The sequence below is a fragment of the Calypte anna genome, chromosome 2 (assembly GCF_003957555.1).
Source record: "Calypte anna isolate BGI_N300 chromosome 2, bCalAnn1_v1.p, whole genome shotgun sequence".
NCBI lineage: Eukaryota > Metazoa > Chordata > Aves > Apodiformes > Trochilidae > Calypte > Calypte anna.
This window is the reverse complement of record NC_044245.1, coordinates 135,337,494-135,353,190: the sequence shown is the minus strand read 5'-3', so window position 1 is coordinate 135,353,190 and position 15,697 is coordinate 135,337,494. Positions and strand designations below refer to the sequence as shown.

Below are 15,697 nucleotides of genomic sequence, written 5' to 3'. Positions count from 1 at the left end.
TGTCCTGAGAGTGATTTTTCTTCATTTGACACTGCATTACGTACCTCAGTGGTTTCAAAAAAATTATACTGGGTGCAGGGACAATTAAAATGTCTGAAAGTTCCTGCATAGTTTTTTGGTTTTACTGTCTTCATCAGTTAGTGGTAAAAAGTAATAAATGCTTATGTTGGTATGAAATGTGGGATGTGGGTAGCTGACTCACTTTTTCTTTTGAGATTTCTTAATTGCAGTAGTTATTATTTCCCCTAAAAAAAATCGTATTTACTCCACTATCTGTTTACTGAGAGTTGTTTTTTTTTTTAAATGTCAGTAAAAATTATTCATATGTGGAATTAAAATAACACACACATTCTAACAAGGCCTTCTGCAAGGCCTTTGACATGGTCTCCCACAATATTATACTCACCAAGTTGGAGAGATACAGATGTGATGGGTGGACTCTTCAGTGGATAAGGAATTGTCTGGATGGTTGTATCCAGATGGCAGTGGTTAATGACTCAAAGTCCAGATGGAGACCAGTGACAAGTGGTGTCCCTCAGGGTTCTGTACTGGGACCGTTACTCTTCAATGTTTTTATCAGCAATATAGACCGGGGGATCAACTGCACCATCAGCAAGTTTGTGGATGACACCAAGGTGAGTGGTGCTGTCAATAAACCAGAAGGACCTGGAAAAACTGAAGAAGTGGTCCCAAGTGATCCCCATGAAGTTTAACAGGACCAAGTGCATGGTCCTGCACCTGGGTTGGAACAATCTGCATTATCAATAGAGGCTTGGGAATGAGGTTTAGGAAACCAGCCCTGCACCAGGGGGCTGAGGGTACTGGTGAATGAAAGCCTGGGGGTTTTCAGACCTGGGGGTACTGGTGGATGAAAAGCTGGACATAAGCCAAGAGTTGTGCTTGCATACCAGAAGGCCAATTACATCCTGGGCTTCATCAAAAGAAGTGTGACCAGCAGATCAAGAGAGGTGATTTTGCCACTTTGCTCTGCTCTGTTAAGACCTCACCTGGAATATTGTGTCCAGCTCTGAAGCCCTCAACACAGGAAGAATGTGGAACTGATGGAGCAGATCCAGAGGAGGGCCATGTAAATGATCAGGGTGTTGGGACACCTCTCCTACAAAGTCAGGCTGAGAGAACTGAGGTTGTTCAGCCTGGATAAGATAAGGCTCCAGGGAGAACTCATAGCAGCCTTCCAGTACCTGAAGAGGGTCTACGGGAAGGCTGTAGTAAATTTATTATATTTATATTTATGTATATATATAAATATAGGTATATATATTTGCAAGGGCCTGTAAGTGGTAGGATTAGGGGCAATGTTTTTATATTACAGTAGATTTAGACAGGATGTTATGAGAAAATTTTTTAGCACGAGGGTGGGGAGAAAATGGAACAGGTTGCGCCAGCACCCACAAGTCCTTGTCATCAGAACTGTTGTCAATCCATTCTCTGCCCAGCCTGTAATTGTGCTTGAGCTTGCCCTGACTCAGGTGTGGGAGCTTGCACTTGGCCTCCTTGAACTTCCTGAGGTTGGCTCACCTCTTAAGTCTGTCAAGGTACCTCTGGATGCTCTCCCTTCCCTCCAGCATGTTAACTACATCACACAGCTTGGTGTCATCAGAAAACTTGCTGAAGGTGCACTCAATTCCAATCTCTGTATCACAGACAAAGAAGTTAAACAGCACCAGTCCCAGTACTGACCCTTCAGGAATGCCACTCATCACTACTCTTCATTAGGACCTGGAGCCATTGACTACAACTATATGAGTATGACTATCCAGCCACTTCCTTATCCACGAAGTGGTCCATCCATCAAATCCATTTTCTCTCCAAGTTAGAGAATATGCAGGAATATACAGGAATATGCAGGAATACAGACTGCATTTTGTCCATTTTGCCATTTGCTGCATTTTGTCCCAACATCGATGACTTTTGGTATGCCATGTTTATTATAGGGGAAAATTATATCACTAAAACTGAAGAGCTCTGTAGTTTTTTTGCTAACTAGTCTGCTTCAGATAGGTTCTGGTTTCAAGTGATCTCATGTGTGTGGTCACTTGTAAAAGTTTTGTTTTCATCTACTGAACAAATATAGACCCGCTGTATTTAGATAGGGATGTTCAGAGCTGTTTTGTAGAGGAATGAAATGTGTGACACAAAGGCCATAGAAATTAGTGGGAATAAGCTGATGGGTTACAATGAGTTTTGTATTAAATTCACTTCCCAATGGGTACTACAAATCTGTAGTATAGTGTAGTGTAGGGATGAACAGAATAATTATTTTGAGAATTTCCTTTAAAGCTTTGTTAATTCTGGAAAGATTTATCTTTCGTTAGATCAGTTAGGGGAAGATTTCTAAAAGTGGGGGTTAGAACAAGGTACCTGACATTGTTCTTTTATGTTATACTGTATTTAAGATGTTTCACTATCTGTCAGGTAACAAATATTTCCTCTCATGATTACTATATTTTCCTTTTCATTTCATATCATAGGATATATTTGAAGAGAGCAGTCACTTTCAAAAATTATACTTAATTACTGAAATACTTTTTTCAAAATCTGAAACTTAATCATACTACAGGGAGCTTTTGCTTCCTTGAAAGTCTTCTCCTTTTTGTTTTGTGTGGGTGAAAGGGGAAGAAACTCCACATGCATTGATTGTCTGTAGATGAAGGAGAAAACTGAAAAAGAAAAATCTACATTTTCCAAGTCCACATTTTTAATTTAGATTTTTCTCCTTGGAAAAGGAACATTATTTCCTATTTCAAAATCAAATTCAATGTTCTTAAAAATGATTTTCACTTTCCTGCTAGAAGTTTTCTTCATAATTTTAGATAAGATTGTGAATAAAGTATAAATTACTTACCTGCTATCAGACTGAAAATGTTTATGTTCTTTATACTTACATAGTATATAGATTGATTACATATAGATTATGATTAGATTAATTTGCTGCCCTTTACTCTGGTTTTATAAAGATTTTTGTAGGATCTCATTTATGGATTGGTGGTATAAATAGAGTCCTGAGTTTCACAGCTTTTTTTAAAAGATTGTATGTCTTGGAGTTTTAGATCTGCAAATTATTTTTCTTATTACATCCTGGCTTCCTTCTCCTTCACTTTGTGTTTTCAGTGTCTCAGTTGCCCTTTGTTTCCCCATTTTTTTCTGTGTTCTGAATCCCTCCCCTTCCATGAAAATTTTAAATTTTGCTGTTTCTCTACCCACCTCCATTCAGGAGCATTTCACAATGGGTATGGGAAATTGAGAGCTTAATTTCTCACTGAAAGGGTCAAAAATGAAGCCTTTATACTTCTTCCTCCACTGTAGTGGGTTCAGTCTCTGCCTTGAAGCCACATATGCCCTAGACCTCTCTAGAGGAAGACAGCAATATACAGTGTTGGAAGAGAAATAACTTCCACTACCACCCTCTGGATTTCCCTCTCTGGCTTTCTGCTGTATACTCTGCAATTTCTCCTTTAAAGTGAACAGTGGATTATCAGAAAAGTAGGTTGCTTTTGACTCAGAGTGCAAGTATTCTGGAAGAAAAAGAATTAAATACAGTCAGTGGGGATTTTTTTTAATTATTTTTGAGCAAATGCAGTCTGTTTTCCAGCTAATTTAGCTGATGAATTGATAGGATTTATTCTGTTTGTTGCTGTTACTCAGTGATGACTTTATATCTAAACCAGTGACTTTTTTGTATGAAAAGCATAGATTCTGAAGTATTTGTGTACAGCTTTTCCTCCTTCATGCTTTTTTTTTTTTTTTGCAGTTGCAGCTTCATCTCTGTACAGAAGTAATGTGTGGTGATAATGTCACAGGCATTTTGCTTATGGATGAATTCCAGAACTCCACAGAATATTTATTTGAAGATGTTCTGGAAGTTCCTGGCACCTAGAGTTAATAAGCAAAAGATGGCATTTCTCCTTTCCATATTGTAGAATTTTCACACACTAAGGCAGATTTACAAAAGATAGTTGAGCTCATCTTAAAGCTGTCACTTAGAGAAGCACATCCAGATCCCATATTCCTCTGACTTTTGCTGTGTGATCCTTCCTTTCATTTCCATGGGCTCAGGCACTCATCAGGCATTTCCCTTTTTGGATATGCATCCCTTTGCTTACTGAATTGACCTGGCTTTATTTTTAATGGATTAGTTCTCATCAGGGTGGTTAAATGAACAAATTCTCAGAGGGGTGTGCAAATTACTAAAACCAGTGTGAAGTCACTGTTAAAACTGCGGGGAGCAGCCATCCCTTCTTTCTTATTTATAAAGCTCCAAACTCTGATAAAATGTACTGTGTCTCTTAACTTAGCTTTCAGGAGATGAGGAGAATGAATGATGTTGTCATAATATTCTAGCTGCTAGAGGCTAAAATACCATACTACTTGTTTCATAGGGTGTTTTTTTTTAAAATTGTTACATTAAGGACTTAGAAGGCCTTTGAGGGCCCTAAAAGTAACAGGTTTGATATGTTTTGTCCTGATCAGTTTTTCTATCCAAGAAACAGGCAAATCCTCACCTACAGATTTTTAAAGACTATTTGCATCACAGTAAGATATCTGGTTCTTCTTTCTCAGTGTTTGAAGTTCTTCTTGCTATTCTTTACTTATTAAAAATTATTGACTTATAGAAAAGATAACTATAAATTCTGTTTCACTTCTAATGCTAAAATCATACTGATAATGGATGGTGGCATTTTTTAGAAATGTTCTTTGTAAAGAATATAATGATTGTGTCAGAATCTGATGAGTAATTTATTGTTTAGTTCAAAGCAGCTGCTCAATTAAAAATGCTAAGCTTTGACCTATGATCATTATTTTAAAATAACAGCTCGCATGAGCAGTTTTGCATTTTGACAGGGAAAAATTAACATTTGACAAAAATAAATTAGTTCATAAATCATATGTCAATTTGTTAATGAATTGTTGAAGAAAGTATGAGTTATTTTTATTAACGTTTTCAGTGAGAGTAAGCTTTGAATCCAGTCAGCCACTTCTGCTCAGTGTTGTTTGTTTTATAAGCTATTAAGACAAATTTTATTTACTTATTTTAAACTGATTGAATAGACATTTAAAAAGTGTGGGGGTTACTCCTATCCCTATTTGAATTGGAATTCTTTTGAAGAAACTTTCAAATTCCTTACTTTATTGCTATTTAAGTGGTAACTGTTTCCTTGGAAGGAAAAATGGAAGACCAGTTATCTGTTGAATTTTACCAGGATGTTGCAGATGAAGCTTAAAATACTCTCAGCTGCAACTCAACACCTTTAGTAATTTCTCAACATGTACAAATGCATGCACACATGCACAACCAAAAATGTAAACACTAATTAGATTCAGACTTGATTGTCTATTACACAAGGTAACTTTTTCAAAATAAGCAAATGCTGTGACATATCTAAATAAGATGATAGAGTCCTCAGAAACTAATATTTGTTTAGTATTAGGAGACAAAAATAAAACTGTTGGCATTTTTCTTCTTATGCTTATTCTTTTTCCAAATCTATCTTATCCATGTGACATTAAGAGTAGATCAGACTTTGGAGATCAAATTAAAAGTAAGAATGGATGGACTTAGATACTCTTTCTAAATTTACAGTCAAAGTTATAATAAGTTGACATATTCACATGTTTTACTTTCTACAATATTTTATATGAATTTGGGAAAAACATTTCTTACACCTTTTGGATGAGCCTAGAACTCATTTCCTATGAGTTTATCAAAAGTTTATTGAGATCAAGTGGAAGACTACTGTTAGTTTGAAAGATCTTTTGGTGAGTCTCCTTGGATACTATCCAACCCAAACTAAAATATTCTAGATGAACTGTATTTTCTTTGCCTGGTAATATCATGGAGCAGATCCTCCTGGTGGCACTGATGGAGCAGAAGAATAACAGAGAGGTGATTAATTGGTTATAATCAACATGGCTTCACCAAGGGAAAATCATGGCTGACAAACCTTGTGGCCTTCTATGGAAAGGTCACAACATCAATAGACAAGGGAAGAGCAACTGACATAATTCAACTGGACCTGAGAACTGCCCATTTTAAGTGAAAATCAGGTTCTTGACCATCTGAAGAACCTGAAAGTGTACAAGTCCATGGGACCCGATGGGATACACCCCAGGGTACTGAGGGAACTGACAGATGTGGTTGCTAAACTGCTGTCTATTATATTCCAAAAGTCATGGCCGTCAGGTGAAGTCCCCACCAACTGAAAAAGGGGAAACTTAACCCCCATTTTCTAAAAGGGAAAGAAGGAAGATCCAGGGAACTACAGGCCAGTCAGTCTCACCTCTGTGCCTGGTAAGATAATGGAGCAGATCTTCCTGGAAGCACTGCTGGAACAGAAGAATAATGGAGAGGTATAATCAACACAGCTTGACCAAGGGCAAATCATGCCTGACAAGCTTCATGGCCTTCTATGAAGTCGCAATATTGATGTCACAACATCAGTAGACAAGGGAAGAGCAACTGACATTATTTACCTAATGTACCTGACCAAAGCCTTTGACACCATCCTGCACAACATCCTGGTCCTCAAGCTGGTAAAATATGGGTTTGATGGATGGATCACTCAGTGGATAAAGAACTGGCTTGACAGCTGGGCCCAAAGAGTGGCTGTCAATGGGTCCATGCCCAAGTGGAGTCCAGTGACAAGTAGAGTCCCTCAAGGATCAGTGTTGGGACTGGTCTTGTTTAACATCTTTATTGGCAGCCTGGATGGTGGCATTAAGTGCACCCTCAGCAAGTTTACTGATGACACCAAGCTGGTGGTGTGGCTGACATGCTGGATGGAAGGGATGCCATCCAGGGGGACCTTGACAGGCTGGAGTGGTGGGCCCATGCCAACCTCATGAAGTTCAAAAAGACCAAGTTCAAGGTCCTGAATCTGGGCCCAGGCAATCCCAAGCATTCTATAATTCTTTGAAAATTGGTAACAGACTGTAGAAAAGCTAGAATTTTGTGAGCCTGAAAAAAATTAAAAACATTAGGAACACCTTCCCCCCCCTCTTTTTTATTTTCATATTTGAAAGGGTAATTAATGCTTTGTCAAACAGCAATTATTTTAGATATACAGGCAATGAGGAAATGCTGTAATTTCATTTATTATATTGCAATTGCAAGTAAACAGTTTATCTAGCAGCAATTTTGTGTGACTAATCAAGACTGCCTTCAATCATTTTAACTTTGTAATTATGAAAATAATGCTCTAATTTGGTCCTGCAGTTGGTAGCTTGTCTTTCCTTAAGGGCTTGTGACTTTGAAGTCCAAGCTGCACATAGAAGTTCATTTGATATATGATTACATCTTTATCCCAATGATTACAGTAAAAGCAGAAAACAAATCATCATAAAACATCTGAAATTTTCAGTCTGAACCTGTAGAGCTTGGAAACCACAAGTGATTTTTCTTTTTTAAATTATAAAATAGTTTTAAAAAGAGAGTGAGAAAGGTTATAAACACTCTTGGAGTAACAGTGTTTTAAAATCCACTTTTAAAAATGGAAAACGGAGATTCAGCTGTTCACTGTTTTATGCACTTTCTTGGTGAAACTCCAGCATATGCTGAAATATAGTTACTCATAGGAAGAAGATTCACATGCCTAGATTTTCTGTGGGTGTAAAGTACCTTACAAGCTTGCTAAGAAACCAGCAAGAGACATATGCAACTATTAATATGCAGTGTATTTACAAATCTACAAATTTGCTCATTGTAGTATTTTGGAGAACACTCTGTAGTTGAGCTACACCATCTCAATCAAATCCTCTAGCAGAACCTTACAATTCAAACTTTTTTTTTTTAAGACTTGAGCCATATATTTCAATATAAGAGTTCTGCAGACATTGTCTTTTAGACATTGTCTGTAGACATTTTCTTGTGGTTTCTCACCGCAGGACTCAGTATCAATTGCTTGAATTGAAAAAGAAAAAAAAAAAAAAAAAAAAAAAGAGTAAAAAGAAATCCCACCTGCCTTAGTGTAAAATCTTTTGCCAAAGTGGTAGATTATAAAGGGTAATTGCAGTTCCTAACCTAATATGTCGGCACATCTACACATCTAGGGTCCTTAAGGGATCTTCTCTGGCCTCTAGCTCTCCAGAAAATTATAGGTCTCACGTTTGTGCAGTGTTTTATCTACCAGCTCTGAGCTGATGGCTCAGATACCTCACAGTGTTTAATGTAGCAGTTGAGAGACACCTGAATCACTCCATTAGGTACTTTAAATTTGAAAAAAATTGATGCAAATGGAATGGAATATGCAAATGAAATGTAAGAGAGAGAATTGCTGTAGATTAAAAAAACCACCTCAGACACTACAGGAAATTTGAATTTTAATTCTGTTTGATATGCAGATGATAGCAGCATAAGAAGATGACTGTTTATTCTGCATGTGTCCCACCTAAAGTTTTGCTTTTATCAGATCTATCCACATACATTACTCACAGGCATTTCTCTACTTACCTGATATCTGTCTCCTGTAGTTACTATGTACTTCCTTTTAAATTGCAAAGCTATCCCAGCTAATATTTATAACTTTTCATAGCTTTACATAAAAATTTACTCTGAGATAAATACACTTTAGTACCTAATTAATATTACTCATGCATTGGGATACTTCAATTATTTTTGTATTTTTATTTATTAAAAATTTTAGTTAATTTTGCATGCACTAAACCACAAATAAAACATCTATGTTTTTTCATATAATTTTAATTGTAGCAACCAAATTAAAGAAACAAACTGAAGCTTTCTGAGTAAACACTGGATAATGACTGATAAAAGACACAGCTCTGAAAGCTAAATTATATCTAATGGCTCTAATAATTATGTGCCTTTCATGAGACATATAATGCTTCCCATGCTAGCAACATATCTGTGTGTCTAAGCTGTGTGTATTTGCTACACACAATTAAATAATTTGGGATAAATGTATATTTCTTTTCTGCTGGATATGTGTTGATACCTACAATTCCCCGATCTTCTGAATTCTGGGCTTCTCATAACTCTCTCTGTCCTTCCTTCTGGTGAGGCTAGGAATAGTGATAATGGCAGAATATTACTTACTTACATTTCAAAACAAGACTGAGTCTGAATTCCAGTACAAGTAGCAGAAGATATATTAAAGTGAAAACTATTAAAGTTTGCAGTACTTATGTCAAGCAGAATTAAAAATATATAACTTTTCTTCTAGTAAAATTTTTGCTTGTTTGTGGTTTTTTTGTTTGTTTGTTTTTAGGTTTTTTGGTCAAGTTTTTTAAGTATCTACAAGACCAACCTATGAATTCAATGTTCTGGAATCCTATTAAGATATATTATAAAATCAGTGTTTCTGTCAATCTTATTTGACTATATTAAGTGTATTATAATACACTATAAGTGTATTATAGTGGGTGTTTAACAATTAGAGAAATTTTGGAGGTTGTTTTAGTGTGTACACTGAATTTTATATTTCATATATAACAATAAACCAAAACATGATCATGAATGTATGAATATATATTAAAAAAAAAAAAAAAAAAAAAAAAAAGGAAATGGCAAATTTATTCTAAGAATGGATAGGGATATGGTTAATCTTGAGCCACCTGGAGTAACTCTCATATTAAGCCTACTTTAAGCAAGAGCTTGGTTTGAGGATTTTATTTTCATATACTGATAATCTGGACCATATTTTAATTTCAGTTTCTATGTATATATTACTATAATCTCTACTAGGTACACTTTTCTCAAACCACTGTACCTTATGTGGTCCAGTGTCCATGAAAGCCACTGAAATCTTGTATTTTTTCCTTGAAGTATTGTATAAAAATAATTTACTCAGGTAATAAAAACTATGCATTTTTTTAAATCTGTTGCCCTTTCCATGATGATACTGTGTTTGGAACAGCAACCTATTACACACAGTTTTATTTTTCAATTAACCACAAGATCTGCTTTTTTGTTTCTTAGGTTAACAGGATTTCATCTTCCTCCTCCTGTGACAAGCACAAAATCTGTATTTTCACTGCGCTTGACAAGTGACTTTGCAGTTAGTGCTCATGGCTTTAAAGTTTACTATGAAGGTAAGACTTTTTAATACATTCTGGATCTCTGTAAAATAGTAAAACAAAGTGTCCCACAAAAATCAATACAAATACACATATATAACCTTATCTCATAAACAATGTTTGCTTTTAATACTGTCATTCAGTGGATAAACTCACACCTGAAGTCCAAATATCTAAAACTCTACCACCTATAGTCCCATCTAGACAAATATTTTATGACCTTTACTTTAATAATGCCAAATTCTTTAAATTCTGAAAAACATAATCATAATATTATGGGCCCTTTTAAGGTATGCTTATTCAAATTGCTGTCAAACATTACTAGTTACTCTTGAATTTCACTAGATAGTGGAATTTGTATCTGCAAGTTTTATGAAGAAATTCTTTCTCATACTTACGAGTGCTGACTCAGTTCTCTGAACTGACATAAAGCTGATTCCCTAATGCAATTTTCACAGTTGTCTACAGTTTTCACACAGGCACTGAAGTAGATGAGTTGGCACATGTTTGCTAAGTCCATAAATTCATAGTATTCTATGTATCTTGTTAATGATCCAGCTTACTTTAGTAATGTTTGAACAGTTGGAATATATGTTTTGTCCATTTTTAAAAATCTGTTTCTTGTCACTGAGATTATGAACATATATTTATAGGATATAATCAAAAACTGTTCAGTTGTTTGTTTGTTTTTTTTTAATTGATGTAAAGGCACTTTATCTTTCCATTAACTGTCTTCATCAGCAAGCCAGGAGCTATGTAGTAAACTCCCTGGAGAAGCTTGTTGTACCCTGTTCAGTCCCATCTGAGACATAAACTATTCTGTAAGAACATAACCAGCTGAGGAACACTTTGATAGATAGGAAAGTGTCCTAAAACTGGTAATGCAATGAAGGGCTGCCATAAAAATACAGCTCTGAATCACTCTGTAGTAAAAATGTCTTCAGCCATTGATAGACCTTCATGTATGATGCATTAGAATGACAATTCATATAGAAATTCTTGCCTATATGTACTTATATCAAGATATGAAATGAAAAACATAAAAGACTTTTCAAGCCTTCCCTGTCATTGGAGTTATTATAGAAAATAAATGAGGTAATTACACACTCCTTTTTTATGGTTTGCACATAAGCAGGAGGTAATTTACCAAATAGAAATTCAAGCTAGGTGTAACTAGTTTTGGCTGGAGTATAGCTACTTTGCAGACTATTATTTCACAGTAAGCATAACAATTGCTTTTGGCTAGATTATAGATACTCTGTAGTCTAAATTTTCAAGAGTTCAGTAACATTGTTCAGCAGCAGAATTATTAGGAAAATGTTATACAGAATTGTACTATGCAATTCCTATGTTTTTTTTTTTAAACTGTGCCAAATACATTACACAATTCTCATGCATTTTAGGAAAATATGTAGCATATTTTTGTCATTGATTTGGTGTTGTAAATTGGGAAATTCAGATTCACTACATATGGTGTCTGCTGCTGCCATTATACATTGCTGGCCAGAAGGTTTTTTACTACTAATGCTGAGGGGTAGTGTACTATGCATTTTAGCTATGGTAGAGAGTGATTAAACCTAAAATGGAAGATAACCAAGAGAGTTCTCTTTGCATATATGACTGACTCCTTAAATAGTGCCTATGTAGGCTAAAATAGCTGATTAATAACTAGTTAAGGCTGATTAATAGAACTCAAACTCCTAAAGTACTGACAAGCATGGGAAAATTTTACCTTCAACCACAGAAACATTTTTGAACAAAACATAAACCTGTTACCTTGAATACGATATTTGTCTTTTTTGAATCTGAGGTTTTATTTTGTGCATTCAGAGTTATAGTTCACTGAAGTCTCCCTTCCCATAGCCAGATTTACTTTCTGAAGAGCTGTATCAAGGAAGCTTCATTCAGTAAGAGGATTTTTCTTTCAGTTCCTGTTTTTCTGACTTACTGTGAAGCTACCTGTCATTATATCCAGCTAGCAAAGAAATGAAAACTCATTACATTACATTCATTTCATGCATCATTCCTTGACATGAGAGAATAGATGTATTTAAATGCTAATCACATCAGGCCAATCTCCATTTGTGCTCTTGTACTTTCTCTGAATGTGTATAACCCCATAATCAACATTTTTAGATCTCGTTTTACCTGGTATCCAATTTTCAAAAATTTTGATTGCCCAGGAGCTCCTTTCTAGCTTCCTGATGAAACATCTGCATACTTAGTATCCCTGACTGTCAGACCACATACTTAAGTGCTTCATTATGGATATGTAATTTGAAAACTAAGATAGAAATGATTAGCAAGCTATCATTGCAATAAAGCAAAATGATAGAGAGTAGCAGAAGAGGGCAGGGTGAACAGTTGAATCTCATATCTTGAAGGGATTAGATCCAGGTATGGAATGGAAGAAAAAGTAACATACCTTTCATAATCAGTGATCATTTAAAATACTTTCCTTTGACATGTTTGGGAACAGTTGACATAGACAGATGGCTATATATGGAATGCAATACCCTTTACTGTGTTCAGAATACAAAACAAACTTACCCCTACCCCAAATAAACAAAGCCCAGCAACATTTCTTTCTCTGATCTCCTATCCTTGACATACTTGCAGTTGAGCTGAAGTTGACTCCAGAGTATTTGACAGAATGTGTGGGAAATATGAATCTTCTACAAACTTCCTTGATCATAATATAGAGGAACTTAGTATTTTTCTGGCCTCTTGAGAATAAAAATGTATATGAAAAAATATAAAATTACATCATCAATAGAACTACTATTCTGGGCCATTTTATACAAGCCCCTGCAATTGCATCCAGTGAAACCAAGTACACAGTCAACCACAAAAATGCTCAGTTTGGCCTCCTACCACCAATATCATAAGCCTCACTATATAGCTATTCTCCATCCCTCCAGCCTTCTCTCTCTCCTAGTCTCCTCTCACCTTTTCTTTTCCTCAGTGAGCTGTTTGGGTTATCTTTGGTACCATTGTGCACGTACTTCCTTATGCTTGGTTTCTCTATTACATGGGAAAGAACTTATCAGAGAAATACATCTCTCTTTATAGCACTATACCCCTGGTAGAAAAGGATTTCTTGAGATAGAACTGAAATTGATTACTCAAGAGAAAAAGGAATCACAGTGCCAACAAAAAATGGTCATATCCATTGAAAATTAAGGAAGGATTTTAAGAAAAAAACAAGAGCTACAATAATTACCAGCAGCAATTTATCATTTCATCACCATCTAGTGACACAGCTCTGCTAGCTGGATTGAAAAATGGGGGAGTTACAAGTCTGCTGATTCTGAAGAGGTTTCTGCCACATTTTTTTACAGTAGCTTTCAGGGTCTGTGTCTCATATATGGATACTGAAGTATGGAGGAAAAACGCTATGCTTAATCCTCTATTTGATAGTTTAGGCTAAGTCACAGTGTTGCTGTGTCCCTTTTATTTTATTTCTGATAGGATGATTTTGGTTTTGGAACAGATGTATTGGTGCACTTTTCTATTTCCTGTTGTTCTATAATACTTAAGCATCTTTATTTGCTCAAAGTATGGGAGGGGAAACACAGCTGCTGAGAGAGAAAGCAACTTAGCAGCTTGGAGCTTCAGTGAACCTAATCCTGCTTTGAAAAGTGCTCCCTTGTGTGCTTGCTGGGTTATTTTACAGCTTTTAAACAGGTAGTTGACATTGTTAAATTCATTGACTTCATTAACAAATTACTACTAGAATTTATGGCCATTGTTATTCCTAGTTAATATGATAGACATTCTTGTACTAGACTATTGATCTTGGGAAAGAAAGAACTTAATACGTAGATTATTCTTATAGTGACAGCTCTGCATGCCTTGGGAATTAATTGCAATTATTTATAATAGTTTTACAAAATACAATTTTATGTGTTTTGTACTGCTACCCATAATTTTAGAAGTTGAATTATAAAATTGAACTATCAGACAGTATAAATAACGAAATGGCTTTCATGTTTGTACTGGAATGATTCTACAGTAACTGAGTAATTCTACTAAATTTTGAGAGGGCTCTGAGAGCAATGTTAAAAATTTCAAGACTGATCTCATCTTCATGGGTAATGGGGAGAGAAGGGAAGAAAGAAGGGAGCAGATTGTGCTTTTTAACAGAATTGGATTTCCATCTAGTGACTTCTAGGGACCTCTCATGCATTTATTTCAGTAATATTAAGAAAAATAAGAAAAATTGGTAGCTGCTATGCAGGATTATTGAAGCACGTAGATCAGAAATATTAGTAGGACTTAATTTTGCTAGGATGCAGGTGCTAAAAACTATTTTGGCATTTGATCTAGAGCCGGAAAATGTGAACAAATCTGCTAATATATTTTTAGTTCGTCTGCATGTCAGAATTCAGAAAGGTTTGTGAAAAAGTAACTGCATTAAGCTAAGAATATCACTACTAATGTATTCTAAATTTTTTAAAGAATACAAATCAATTATTGTTTAATGTTGGAGTATCATCTACAGTATGTCCATTAAAAATATGATTGCTGGGTTGGAGATGTAAAAGCCACAGACTTTAAGCTGTAAAGTTGTCATCAGGATTACTACATGGCAGATACTATAGGCTTTTTTTATTGTTTGTTCAGATTTTTGCAATAGCTGTTTTGGGTATAGATGCTCTCTGTCATAAGTTTGCTTCAGTGAGTCCTTAATAAAAATGGAACTAAATTGATTTTACCTAGTGTTTCTGAAAGAAAAGTCCAAAAAGAAAAGAAAAATTAAAATAAAAAATGCTTTTATTACCTAAACAAAGAGATTTAGCATGGAAACTCCTGTTTTGTAAAATGAAACATACTAAAACTAACAAACAAATCAAACATAAGAAGGCAATGTTAAATCTGAATTTTTACTTCCATTCAACCTGTTGGATAACAAGAAAGAAAAAAAGGTGCTAGAATTTTTTTCTTTTGGCTGAATATATTAGTTTCTGCCACATTGTCTTGCAAGACATGTAAAATTATCTAGCATATCCTTCTGGTCTTGCAATAATAAGTGTGGACAGAAAACAACCCAACAATGCCTGATTATAGACTTGTATCTGCTTTCCCCAGAATTTGATGCAGAAATAAAATGTTTGCATGCTCAGGGAAATAGAAAACATAAAGGATGCTTATCAGTCTTTGACTTTAGTGAACTGTCCTTCAGGTGATTCATTAACCTGGTAGGTAGTACTGAACTACCTTGGTATAGGGAAGGCAAAGGGAAAATTTCGATTTGCAATATTTAAAAGTTGATATAGTAAATGAAGATAAGTTAACAAATCATTAAAAAAGTTTAAAGAATAAATAAATATGTAAGCTTTAAAATAAGATGCTAGTCCTTTGTCAAAGTGATTGTTTTTTATATTGATGCCACTCCAATGTAACTCCACTAAGAGAAGTTGCACAGATTTGACCAACAAATCAACACCAGCAGGTCACCAACAGCAGATTATTATCCTGCTTTTGATCTTGTTATTGATACTTTGCATCAATCCAGACAAAATGTCCACTCTGTTAAAAGTGTCAAAATACATCAAATATTTTATCTAGTAAAACTATATATCATTATTCTTTCCCATGTATCATGAAGAGATATACAGTCATATGACATCTTTGTAGCCAACAT

General features: G+C 35.2%; 1 protein-coding gene across 1 annotated transcript in view; it reads left to right on the top strand.

Moving 5' to 3' along the window:
- CSMD3 (CUB and Sushi multiple domains 3) overlaps positions 1-15,697 on the top strand; it is a 552,597-nt gene that overhangs the window by 86,839 nt on the left and 450,061 nt on the right. The window contains 1 exon segment of the mRNA XM_030444571.1: positions 9,953-10,065. Within this exon segment, the coding sequence (XP_030300431.1) occupies positions 9,953-10,065 (113 nt within the window).